General features: G+C 39.4%; 1 protein-coding gene across 3 annotated transcripts in view; it reads left to right on the top strand.

The window, feature by feature from the left end:
- The window catches only part of LOC127882361 (uncharacterized), a 54,202-nt gene that overhangs the window by 23,377 nt on the left and 17,642 nt on the right, over positions 1-13,183 (top strand). For all 3 annotated transcript variants that reach the window (XM_052430953.1, XM_052430952.1, XM_052430951.1), the window contains exons 4-7: positions 517-1,113; positions 3,214-3,341; positions 5,052-5,133; positions 9,485-9,577. In XM_052430953.1, the coding sequence (XP_052286913.1) occupies positions 517-1,113; positions 3,214-3,341; positions 5,052-5,133; positions 9,485-9,577 (900 nt within the window). The remainder of the gene's footprint in view (positions 1-516; positions 1,114-3,213; positions 3,342-5,051; positions 5,134-9,484; positions 9,578-13,183) is intronic.

The following is a 13,183-nucleotide window of genomic DNA, read 5'->3' as shown; positions in this document are numbered from 1 at the left end:
GTTTTGGGCGAAAAGGGGAATTTTAGAATATCTTTTCACCAACCATTCAACACTTAAAATTGCGATATTTTAATGTAATTACATAAATATACATTAAAGTAAAGGTTAATAGCACGATACCAGCTGGCAACATAGATATAAAAGTAAAAAAAAAAAAATTTGTTTGGAGGGGGAATTTTTAGCTGAATTAGGGGAAAAAAGTATACTATTTTAACGGGGGAATGGGGCCGAAATACGGCCCCAAAAACGGCCAAATGAGGGCCCTGAATTATGTGCACGTGTTGTTTTGAGAAAGGAACAAGTGGGGAAAAGCATCTATAACAGGGCCTTTTCTCGGAGAGTGTGGTCATTATGATTGGGAAAAGGTCCTTAAAGTAGTTTTAGAAGTAATGTAATGGGAATTTTAGTAGGACAGAAATGTCTGAATCAGTTTTTGCAGAAATAAACCTTATATTGTTTGGTAATAACACTGTGTTGTAACGAACAATTGAAAACAAATTACGGTTGTTCTTGTAGGTACACCCCCACTCCTTCACAGTCATTCATCAAACAAACGCTCCCCATCACCATCAAACTCCACCCAACCCTTGTCGCCAAGTCGCCCGTCAAGTCTCCCGATCTCAAAAAGCAGTCCTGGTACTCCGACCAGGGGCATCAGTAGAAAGAAACATGCCCGGGAACATACAGACTGTACTGACACCATAGGCGGGGAAATCCGGGTTCCTTCGCTCGAAGGGGTCAACATCGTGTCTCCTTCGTGCAAGAAATTTGCAGGGGCCGGTAAAAATGCTCTCAGGCTAAATGGTAAGATTCAGAAAAAAGAAAAAAAGCGAGACAGCCATGATCCGGATGCTCGCTCTAGCGGATCAGACCCAAGCCGGAAATGTCGGAAGATGTCGCTTGAGGAAACTGTCCAAATGCTGAGAAAGTCGTCCGGTCAGAGGCTGCAAGAGTACTTCAGGAACAGGGCCACCATCTCGCCGGGTTGTTCTGACAGCAGGGCGTCGCAGTCTCAATTGTCATTGTGTTCTAGCACTCCCGTCATGATCCCAACAAAAACTGACCTGCCCATTACTCCTAGCAGTGAGTCTTCCACGCCGGAGAAACTCAAGGGTAATTTAATATGAAATTTTTATTTTACTTTTAGAAAAAGTGCCATGATTGTTTGCTAATGTGGAATCATTATAAGTATAAGTTTAAAAATGTGTTAATACATTTAATTGTGTAACCATTTTCGAGGAGTCTTTTATATACCATGTTTACTTGTTTAGTTTGAATAGGAAATGAAGAACCTCTCCAGTTAAGATTGAAAGCAACAAGGAAAGTACATTGCAATTTTCATTAACTGTTAGTTCATAAGTACAAACACTGGCCAGGGTCTTCCCCAGGCCATTTAAGCACCCCTTGCCGGGGCGCTTAAATTTCAAAATCAGAGTCCCCGGGGCGCTTGAAATTTTCCGATCAGTGTATTCTTCAGTAAAAGAAAGTGGAGATTGTCCAAAAAAATCAAGGTTTCCCTATCAGTGTATCAATATTCCCTGTTTTAAAAGAGCACTTGGTACCTACTTTCACAAGTAATCGCCATAAACACCACATGGGGTAATGGATAATCCACTGATAAGAGAATAGCATGACGGGCGTATCGATTTTTCTAGCCACATTACACGGTCATTTAAATGCTGACAAGGATGTATCTGGTAACTTTCCAGTCGTCAAACTGTGAAGTTCATTGTCCAATCGGTTAAGCGAATGCTTATGAGGGCGGGGTTAACATAGACCATTATTTTTGTTTGACGTCTGGCATGAAGTAAGAGTTTATCGCAGCTTGATTAGCAAGAAGTTGTACCATTTGAGTAATATAAAACCGGTAATTAGTACAGTACAGAACATTAAAGATGGTTTCGGGCATCATCATCACACCTTTTTACTGTAAACAAGTGTTACCTATGACCCATAATTAATACGAGAAATCAATTGCGAGTGGTAAACAATTAATTATTATAGCGAGTAAGTTGTGCAAATGACTCCCGGTTACAATTATGTGATAACAATTTATTTAATTCCAGTACATGTATATTTCAACATGTCCATTTATAGAACTGATTCACCTCGTTTTTCTGACATTTATTCGACACGTAATGCGCTTTAACAAATTTTCGTTGAATTAATTACACACGCTTGTAAATGTTTCGTCCGATAATCGATAGTTAGAAGACTGATGATGGCAACCGGCCGTGATCCTCGTGGACAACGTGAATTTCATGCATTATTCCGTCAAAACATTTATTCGACTCGTAAAGTGTTTACACAAATTATCGTTGAATTTATAACGCAACGGTTAATATTTGTTGAAATCTCAAATGGGAATAATTAAATTTGTAATCCGAAACCCATCCTCGTAAGTCGATGTTAACGCGTTTTTAATCCGAAACACACTTCCGAATGTAAATGTTACCGCAACATTAAATATTTTTGCTTCAAATTAGCAGTGCAAATTTATTTTGTGTTTAATCTTTTTCTCAATTAAAAAGAGCGCGAAAATTATGCAGCATGTACAACGTCGCGTCTATTGCATACAAATGGCGTGTATTGAGCGTTTTAACTAGCACACAACAGGTCAGGGGATTGACGCATATTCAGAGGCAATATTTCATCAAATCTATAGTCATTTAAAAAATGGCAAGGTTTGTGTTAAAGAAATAACTGAAAGCTTTTATCGTAAATATTAACCAGAAAGAGATTGATAAAAACGGAATAAACGGGATTATCGGGTAATAAATAGAAACCTGAAAAATAGTAAGTATACAGTAATAGAGTTGGGTTGAAACGGATGTATTGGGGAATCGTTCGAGTCGGGATTTTACTATCTGTGCGGAAAAGTTTTAAAACAATTAAACAATATACAAAACAAATATTTTTAAATGACTGGGGGATTTTTTTGAAGAGTCATAGCGCACCAAATGACGTCTTTTGACGCTGTTTTTCTTTGAGTTATAACGCACCACAGAACATGAATTGACACGTTAAATTAAAAAAAAATCAACGACGGGAGGGGACACCCGAACCCACCCCCGATCGGCCCCGGGGCGCCTGAAAAAATTCCTGGGGAAGGCACTGCTGGCGAAATAATGTACATGAAGGGAATTTTGAACCTTAATTAATAGATTTTTATTTACCATTTTTTAGAACTCATAGATTCCATGTCTGTTGTAGCGGACCCAGGCCTGTCCCACCCAGTGAAGTACAGGGCAGGCTCATGCAAGGGCTACCTGTTTGCCAAGGATAACGAGGTGCTGGCTCGCTGGCATGATGGCCGCTTCTACCTGGGCACCATACTCAAGGTTGGTAGAGCAGAGTGAGCCACGAGGATGCACCAGCGATCATTACACCGGCCTCGTTCTCCGGAAACTGGGCTTAAGGCACAAGCTTAATGACACTTAACGTAAAGTGTTGTCCCAGATTAGCCTGTGCATTTCTCACAGGATCTTCAAGGATGACGCTTTCCACTGTTTTTGTTTGAAGGAAGATTCTTCTTTGTAAAAATCCAGTTTTTGCGGAAAGCTTTGTCCAAGATTAGCCATAATTATGCAGGGACTACACTTTACGCACATGTATTAAGCCCAATTTTTCCAGAAAGAGACTCAAACCCTTGCAAAAGAAGTGTGAGACAGTTTATATTGGGGTCTTTCCAATGGTTTAAAATTCTCCCACATGCAACTTGCTTGCAGGACCAGTGGTTGCACGTCCTTACTTGACCCAGAATCATGTGATAGTCCAGATGGTGACGTCCATGCCGAGACAGTTACGTCTTATGGGACGACACTTAACGAACATGTTAAATAGTTTTCCCTGAATGAGGCTCAATTGATCGGATGATTGCCTGATTGCTGCTACTAAAATGAAACACGTGTATTTTTAGCTCATCTATTTTTTGAAAAAAAATTATGAGCTATTGTCATCACCTTGGCGTCGGCGTCTGCGTCGGTGTCCAGTTAAGTTTTGCGTTTAGGTCCACTTTTCTCAGAAAGGATCAATGCTATTGCATTCAAACTTGGTACACTTACTTACTATCATGAGGGGACTGGGCAGGCAAAGTTAGATAACTCTGGCGTGCATTTTGACTGAATTATGTGCCCTTTTTATACTTAGAATATTGAAAATTTTGGTAAAGTTTTGCGTTTAGGTCCACTTTTTTCAGAAAGTATCAATGCTATTGCATTCAAACTTGGTACACCCCACCCCCTCCCCAAATTTTTTTTTAAACGGTTAAAAAACAAAACTATTTGTTTTGATTATTTTATGTTTGAAATACCGTCCAACCATTGAAATACCGTCCAACCATCGCACCCAAGAATCCCTCCCCCCACCCGAATCCCCCCCCATAATTTTTTTTTTTTTTTTTTTTTTTTTAAGATCATCTCACAAATTACCACCACACCCTCACACTATACCCCCCACCTCACCCCCCCCCCATTTTTTTTTTAACAGTTAAAAATCACAAATATTTTTTTTATTATTTTATGTTTGAAATACCCTCCAACCATCGCACTCAAGAATCCTCACCCCCACCACCCCCACCACCCCCCCACCCCCCGAATTTTTTTTTCCTTTTTTTTTGCATTTTTGGAACATAATGTAATAAATGTCCACACCCCCACACAATGCACCCCTCTTCACTCCACCCCTCCCTCCTTTGTGATTGAAAATGAGAGTCCCTTCACCTTTAAAAAGAAAATAGATGAGCGGTCTGCACCCGCAAGGCGGTGCTCTTGTTTATTTCGCCTGCATGGGCTATTTTACTTTGCAACAGTTTTTTTAAACAGACCTGAAATGTTTGCTTTTTTGTTTCTTTTATTTTGCTTATGCCTACAGCATTTTATAAGTTGAATGCATATAAAATGGAATACAAATTAATATAATTATTATTGCGCTCTCATGCGCGAATGTGTTGGGTCCATACTTTGTTAAACAACAGATACATTTGTCCCATTCCTAAGGGCCCCATTCCTGAAATGGTGAAAAAACCACTGCATGCTCCAATGTGTTTAAAGATTGATGAGAACCACCAGAAGTGCCTGCTGCGCTATGAAGACAGGTCCGAGTACTGGTCGCTCTTCAAGGACATTCACAGAGGTACTGTAGCATGTCAACATACTTTGTTTGCTCTACATTTTTAGCTCATCTATTTTTTGAAAAAAAAAAATGAGCTATTGTTATCACCTTGGCGTCGGCGTATGGTTAAGTTTTGCGTTTAGGTCCACTTTTCTCAGAAAGTATCAATGCTATTGCATTCAAACTTGGTACACTTACTTACTATCATGAGGGGACTGGGCAGGCAAAGTTAGATAACTCTGGCGTGCATTTTGACAGAATTATGTGCCCTTTTTATACTTAGAAAGTTGAAAATTTTGGTTAAGTTTTGTGTTTAGGTCCACTTTATTCCTACAGTATCAAAGCTATTGCTTTCATACTTGCATTACTTACTAACTATCATAAGGGGGCTGTGCAGGCAAAGTTATGTAACTCTGACTGGCATTCGGACGGAATTATGGGCCCTTTATACTTAGAAAATTGAAAATTTGGTTAAGTTTTGTGTTTTGGTCCACTTTACCCCTAAAGTATCATAGCTATTGCTTTCATACTTGGAACACTCTCAAACTATCATAAGGGTACAGTAAAAGGACAAGTTGCATAACTCTGGTTGTCATTTTAACGGAATTATGGCCCTTTTTTGACTTAGTAACTTTGAATTTATGGTTAAATTTTGTGTTTCGATCCACTTTACTTCGAAAGTATCAAGGCTATTGCTTTCAAACTTCAAATACTTTCATGCTATCATGAGGTTACTGTACCTGGCAAGTTGAATTTTACCTTGACCTTTGGATGACCTTGACTCTCAAGGTCAAATTATTAAATTTTGCTAAAATTGCCATAATTTCTTTATTTATGATTAGATTTGATTGATACTTTGACAAAACTACTCTTACCTGACAAACCACAATAGACTCCACCCAAACCATCCCCCGTGCCACAAATATTTATTTTATACAGTCCAACCATCGCACCCAAGAATCCCCCTTCCCCTTCCACCCCCCACACCCCCCCCACCCACCCCCCCCACTCCCGATTTTTTTTTTTTTGCATTTTTCCCCCGCATTTTTGGAAGAAAATATAAAAATGTCCACACCCCCACACTATACACCCCTCTTCACTCCCCCCTCCCTCCTTTGTGATTGAAATTGAGAGTCCCTTCACCTTTAAAAAGAAAATAGATGAGCGGTCTGCACCCGCAAGGCGGTGCCCTTGTTCTTCAAATGTTGTTATCAAGAAATAAAGAAAAACAAACAACAAATTTCACTTCATTTCACTTATCCTTATTCCAGGAAGCTTCGTAGGCATCTCATTTCCAAGTCCACTGCTAGCGTTCATGACTAAGGCAGGCGTACAAAAATATGGACATGATAAGGGCCTGCATCAGTCTGATTTTTAGTTGAGGGCCATGTTTCTGTCCTTCCAGATGGCCTTCAGTTTTGTGAGCGCTGCTGTTGTTAATGCCACTCTGGCAAGTATTGCAGCCTTGGATCCTGCAGCTGTTACAATTGCTCCCAGATTTGAAGTTGTTGCCTATTTCTAGCTTCACATGACAGACCAGGGGGTCAGTGCTGATGCCGTTGGTGCTGTTGCTCATCAGTTTGGTCTTCTCTGCACTGATCTGCATGCAGAAGGCTGTGGTGGTTTTGTCTGGTTAACACATGGGGTTATTTTAACTCTTATTTGCTTGGGACTAGGCCATCTATGTCATAAGCAAAAGGTAAGTTTATGATTGTTCTGCGGCCAATTTTGACTGTCCCCTTATGATGCTCCAAAGCGTCATGATTCTCTCCAGGATGATGTTGAAGAGGATGGGAGAAAGCAAAAAGCCTTGTCAAACAACAACTGTGGTTTTGACACAGTTCCCAATTCTGCTGTTAAATACCGGTGGCTTTGTCATAGAGGTGTTTGATGCCTCGGGTCAGGTTGGCCTTGAAGTTGTACAGCCTCATGGTAGCCCACAGTGCTGCATGCCATACCCTGTCAAATGCCTTCTTAGAGTCAATGAAGATGCGGTCGAGGTCCTGTTGGTGTTGTAGGTACCTCTCGCACAGAATCCTAAGATTAAAGACCTGCTTTGTTTTACTGCGCCCTTTTTTAAAGCCTGTCTGCTTTCCCAGCAATTTTTAGGCCCCTGGAGCGAATGATCAGGGGTATATTGTTTTGGGCCTTTCTGTCATTGTGTCTGTCCCAAAACTTTAACCTTGCTCATAACTTTTGCAATATTGAAGATAGCCACTTGATATTTGGCATGCATGTGTATCTCATGGAGCTGCACGTTTTGAGTGGTAAAAGGTCAAGGTCATCCTTCAAGGTCAAAGATCAAATATATGGCTTCAAAATGCATAAGGGGGTATTGTGTTTCACAAACAAAGCTCTTGTTTTTTGGGTGCTTGCGGCTTCAATCTGTTCAGAAAAAACTTTAGCATTATGCTGCTAGGTAGGCTGATGAGGCTGATAGTTCAGTAGTTCTCACACAGCTGTAAGTTGCCCTCTTGGAGAGGGGGATGATGAGGGTAGCATTTTTCTGTCTGCCAGATCCTATTGCAGTTGGTGAGTAGTGCGCTGCTCCAGGGATATTGTCAACTCCTACCTACTTCCCATCCATCAGCAATCTGATTGCTGCTTCAACTTTTTCATGAAAGATGGGTTGGTCGTCGTTGGTTACTGGAGGGACCTTCAGGACTCTGGATTCTGGAAAAGAACAACACCATCTTATTCCTTTGTTCAAACAACTCTGACCCATTTAATGCACTAATGCCAGTTTGGATCAGATATTTGAAGTTGATATGGAATGAAATGTGATTTGAAAGAAAATAAACAGGTCAGCTTGGTTTTTACTTCCAGATAAGTGTTATCACAGAATCAAGATAATATAGAGAAAGTTTATTGCATTATAATTACAGGCTTGGCGAAATTGGAAAAAAGATGCCGGTCATCCGGACAGGCATTTCAGAAAATGTGCCGGTCCGAACAAAATTGAGCCGGACCGAATTTTTTTATAGAAAATTCAAAGATGGCAGCAATCACATCTTGATCGCTTTATTCAACCGTCCGTTAAACCGATTTTAATCGCTTAAATGTTAAACGACACCGGCAGCTAATTGGTGTTAATCTGTTGTGTAATGTCAACAAAGGTGTGAAAAATTCGCGTGTCAGTGTTTATTACATGCACAATGTATTCCATATCAGCGGTTCGGTGCGCTAATTTCAATAACGTAAGTGCAAGCCATATAATTATCAAATTATAGTTATTAAAAAGGATTAAAACATTCTTGCATGCACTTTGATATAATTGCAGTTTCGAGCAGGCCGGCTGTTAATTATACTGCGCATAGTATAAAACAAGTTTCCTGACATTTAATTATCATTTTAGTATAAAGGCACTTTTTTTTGCTGAACGTGTACGAGAAATTAATTAAATAATCAAGACGATTCATTTACATGCTAACGCAGTGTAATTGTTAACAGAGATTCATTTTCATTTTTGCCTGGTATCAGAAAGTCCCCGGGAAGCACGTTTCTTACATGACACTGCGAATGATGCAATAAAACATTTCTTTGTACATGTATCGTATTGCATTCAATCTAAATTTAAATTCGCTCGTCCAATGAAAGCTCTGCCCCATAATGCACTGTACTGTTTACATTTCTGAAAAATTGCGTATGCTTATGGTTGTGTTTATCACTAGAACATTGTTTATACTTAAAAAAACAACCTTTTTAAAAGCCATGCTTCGTAAAGAAATTCATATTTTAATGTCCTTATCTACTCGAAAAATATGTTAAAGCTATCAAGATCTTTTTTGTTAGAAGGCAGTTGCCGATTTTGCGACTGAGTTTGAAGTAGGTGTTGCGTAACCAGTTGGATTTGCTAAGTGTACGTAACAAACCTATTGCAAACATCAAAACAATGAGCGATTTCATTTTCATGATGTAGTAAGGGGTTTGCTCTTCGAATTTTCAACTTTGAAAAAAAAAAGATTTGTTTGCAGTCATTTCACATTTTGCCGGTCACCAGGACCGGCAGTCTTGTTAATCCTGCCGGACCAAATGGAAATCTGCCGGTCAGGACCGGCGGACCGGCAATTTCGCCAAGCCTGTAATTATGTTGAAGACAACATGAGCAGTGCTCTAGGAAAACATGGTTTAAAGCATGTGTGTCAAGTGTTGTCCAGATTAGCCTGTGCAGTATGCACAGGCTAATCAATCAGATTACTTTCTGCCAAGAATGGATGTTATTTAAGAAGAGACTTCCTTAAAACAAAAATAACAATAAAATCAGAAAATGTGGTCCCTGATAAGCCTGTGCAGACTGCACAGGCTCATCTGGATCAACACTACATTATGCCCCATTTTCCAAGAATCTGGTTAATATTTTTTTATTGTGCAGTGCTAAAGGATGAAGAGATGATCTGCTGTGTCTGCCTTGGAGAACATTCAGAGAAACCCAACGAGATAGTCTTCTGTGAATATTGCCTGCAGGGTAAGTTAACGAGATAGTCTTCTGTGAATATTGCCTGCAGGGTAAGTTAACGAGATAGTATTCTGTGAATATTGCCTGCAGGGTAAGTAAACGAGATAGTCTTCTGTGAATACTACCTGCAGGGTAAGTTAACGAGATAGTCTTCTGTGAATATTGCCTTCAAGGTAAGTTAATGAGATAGTATTCTGTGAATATATCCTGCAGAGTAAGTTAACAAGATTGTCTTCTGTGAATATTGCCTACAGAGTAAGTTAACAAGATAGTCTTCTGTGAATATTGCCTGCAGGGTAAGTTAACAAGATAGTCGTATGTGAATATTGCGTGCACGGTAAGTTAACGAGATAGTCTTGTGTAAATATATCCTGCAGGGTAAGTTAACAAGATAGTCTTCTGTGAATATTGCCTTCAAGGTAAGTTAATGAGATAGTATTCTGTGAATATATCCTGCAGAGTAAGTTAACAAGATTGTCTTCTGTGAATATTGCCTGCAGGGTAAGTTAACAAGATAGTCATGTGTGAATATTGCCTGCAGGGTAAGTGAACGAGATTGTCTTGTGTATATTTATGCCCCCCTTCGAAGAAGAGGGGGTATATTGTTTTGCTCATGTCGGTCCGTCTGTATGTCCGTATGTCCGTCCGTCCACCAGATGGTTTCCGGATAATAACTCAAGAACGCTTAGGCCTGGGATCATGAAACTTCATAGGTACATTGATCATGACTCGCAGATGACCTCTATCGATTTTGAGGTCACCAGGTCAAAGGTCAAGGTCACAGTGACCCGAAATAGTAAAATGGTTTCTGGATGATAACTCAAGAACGCTTTTGCCTAGGATCATGAAACTTCATAGGTACATTGATCATGACTCGCAGATTACCTCTATTGATTTTCAGGTCACTAGGTCAAAGGTCAAGGTCACGATGACCCGAAATAGTAAAATGGTTTCCGGATGATAACTGGAGAATGCTTATGCCTAGGATCATGAAACTTCATAGGGACATTGATCATGACTCGCAGATGACCCCTATTGATTTTCAGGTCACTAGGTCAAAGGTCAAGGTCACGGTGATCCGAAATAGTAAAATGGTTTCTGGATGATAACTCAAGAATGCTTATGCCTAGTCATGAAACTTCATAGGTACATTGATCATGACTCGCAGATGACCCCTATTGATTTTCAGGTCACTAGGTCAAAGATCAAGGTCACGATGACCCGAAATAGTAAAATGGTTTCCGGATGATAACTCAAGATCGCTTACGCCTAGGATCATGAAACTTCATAGGGACATTGATCATGACTTGCACATGACCTCTATTGATTTTGAGGTCACTAGGTCAAAGGTTAAGGTCACGGTGACCCTAAATAGTAAAATGGTTTCTGGATGATAACTCAAGAACGCTTATGCCTAGGATCATGAAACTTCATAGGTATATTGATCATGACTAGCAGATGACCCCTATTGATTTTCAGGTCACTAGGTCAAAGGTCAAGATCACGGTGACCCGAAATAATAAAATGGTTTCCGGATGATATCTCAAGAGCGCTTAGGCCTAGGATCATGAAACTTTATAGGGACATTGATCATGACTCGCAGATGACCCCTATTGATTTTCAGGTCACTAGGCCAAAGGTCAAGGTCACAGTGACCCGAAATAGTAAAATGGTTTCCGGATGATAACTCAAGAAAGGTTATGCCTAGGATCATGAAACTACATAGGTACAATGATCATTACTAGCGGATGACCCCTATCGATTTTCAGGTCACTAGGTCAAAGGTCAAGGTCACAGTGCCAAAAAAGGTGACTCAACTTAGAAAAATGGTTTCCGGATGATAACTCAAGAATGCTTACGCCTAGGATCATGAAACTTTATAGGTACATTGATCATGACTCGCAGATGAAATAATGATGAAACTTGACCAGGATGTTTGTCTGGACAATATCTAGGTCAAGTTTGACATTTGGTAAAGATTGAATGAACCAACTCCTCTCAGGTGAGCAAACTAGGGCCATCTTGGCTCTCTTGTTTGAATATTACCTGCAGGGTAAGTTAACGGGATAGTCTGTGCGTATTGCCTTCAGGGTAGGTTAACAAGATATTCTTCTGTGAATATTTGTTTTATATCGTCGCTGTCGTTCTCAAACCTCATAGCTACAAAATGCCTACTTTTCAGGAGAAAGAAAAAAACGTCTAATTTTTTTATAGGAAACCTCGTAGTTTCAAATAAAAAAAATTATAAAAAGGTTTTTGTCAAATTTGTCCAAACGAAACGACGTACCTTTAGGTGAAATGGCGTTGCTACGACTTTTTCGCGGGGAAAAAAGCCAACAATCATTCTACAACATTTCGTCACGTCACGTGACTTTTTTAAGGGCTCTGATTGGCGTAGAGCTACGAGATATAGCACAAAACACGCGCCAGACTTCATATATTTGGAAAAGACGAAAAAAATATTTTGAAAATTTTGGAGCTTCGAGGTTTGAGAACGACAGCGACGATATATTGAATATTTTAGTGGGTACACTGCAACTCCAATATATCACGGTCCGTTATATCGCGTTGTCCAATATATCGCGAATCGGCTATGGCTCCCAAAAATCTGATGAGCATAATCTCTAAATAACATGCTTTAAAATCTGAGAATTTGATGAGATAAAATCCGTGTCAAAGTTGTATTTTACTCTTTTTTCACCCACTTAATTTCTGTTTAATCCGACATTCATAATCCAGTTTTAACCAGATTGTTTGCTCTCATTGTACACCACTCTAGCACCTGTGTACTGCAATAAACAATAATCCAACTTGTCAAACATCACAGGTCATTTTGGGTTTGCTTTGAACTGCCGAAACGCACCAGTAAACACAAGAAGGTGTATACAATTATAACTGTAATTGTCACAAGTCAATACTGACCTATCTCGGCAATCTTTGCGCTTTAGATGCAGTGTAAATTATTTGCTTTTAATTCAGAGGTGAATCATGTCCCTCAGTTTGTCAAACTTTTGTAAATGGGTCTAATTTGTGCATGCTTTCTTGAACAATAACATTTGACAATGGTGTTTCTGATTACAAATTTAATTATATGCATTTCAAAATACTTACATGGAATAATGATTTGTGTTATACCAATGAATAACATATGGATGTAACACACAAATCAATATAGTAAGTAAATAGTGTGTTTTGAGATTGCCAAACTATGCTAATGCATACATATACATGATGAATAACTTGACAATTTATATCGCGCACCAGATATATCACGGTCGCGATCTTTGGATCCCTTCAACCGCGATATATTGGAGTTGCAGTGTATTCAGACAGGGCACTAGCTTTTTAGAAGGGGTGGTACCATTTTCCCAACAGAGTTTCACTTTATTTTTTATAAAGAATGAAAAGTCAGGCCCATAAAAGGGCATTATGCATTATGTTATGTGACGGATGTTATATTGTTGTAGGATTTTTTTAAAAGTAAGATTTAAATAATTATGACATGTACTTGTTTTGAGGCTACTTATTTTCCTTATTACAAAGTACTAAAGATACATGTTTTGCTCGTGTAGGCAACCAGCCCTTTAAAGTTAGTTTCTACCCCTGGAATGTAAC

Source organism: Dreissena polymorpha, chromosome 5 (genome assembly GCF_020536995.1).
Source record: "Dreissena polymorpha isolate Duluth1 chromosome 5, UMN_Dpol_1.0, whole genome shotgun sequence".
Taxonomy (NCBI): domain Eukaryota; kingdom Metazoa; phylum Mollusca; class Bivalvia; order Myida; family Dreissenidae; genus Dreissena; species Dreissena polymorpha.
Note: the sequence above shows the minus strand (reverse complement) of the source record. Positions and strands in the feature narration are given on the sequence as shown.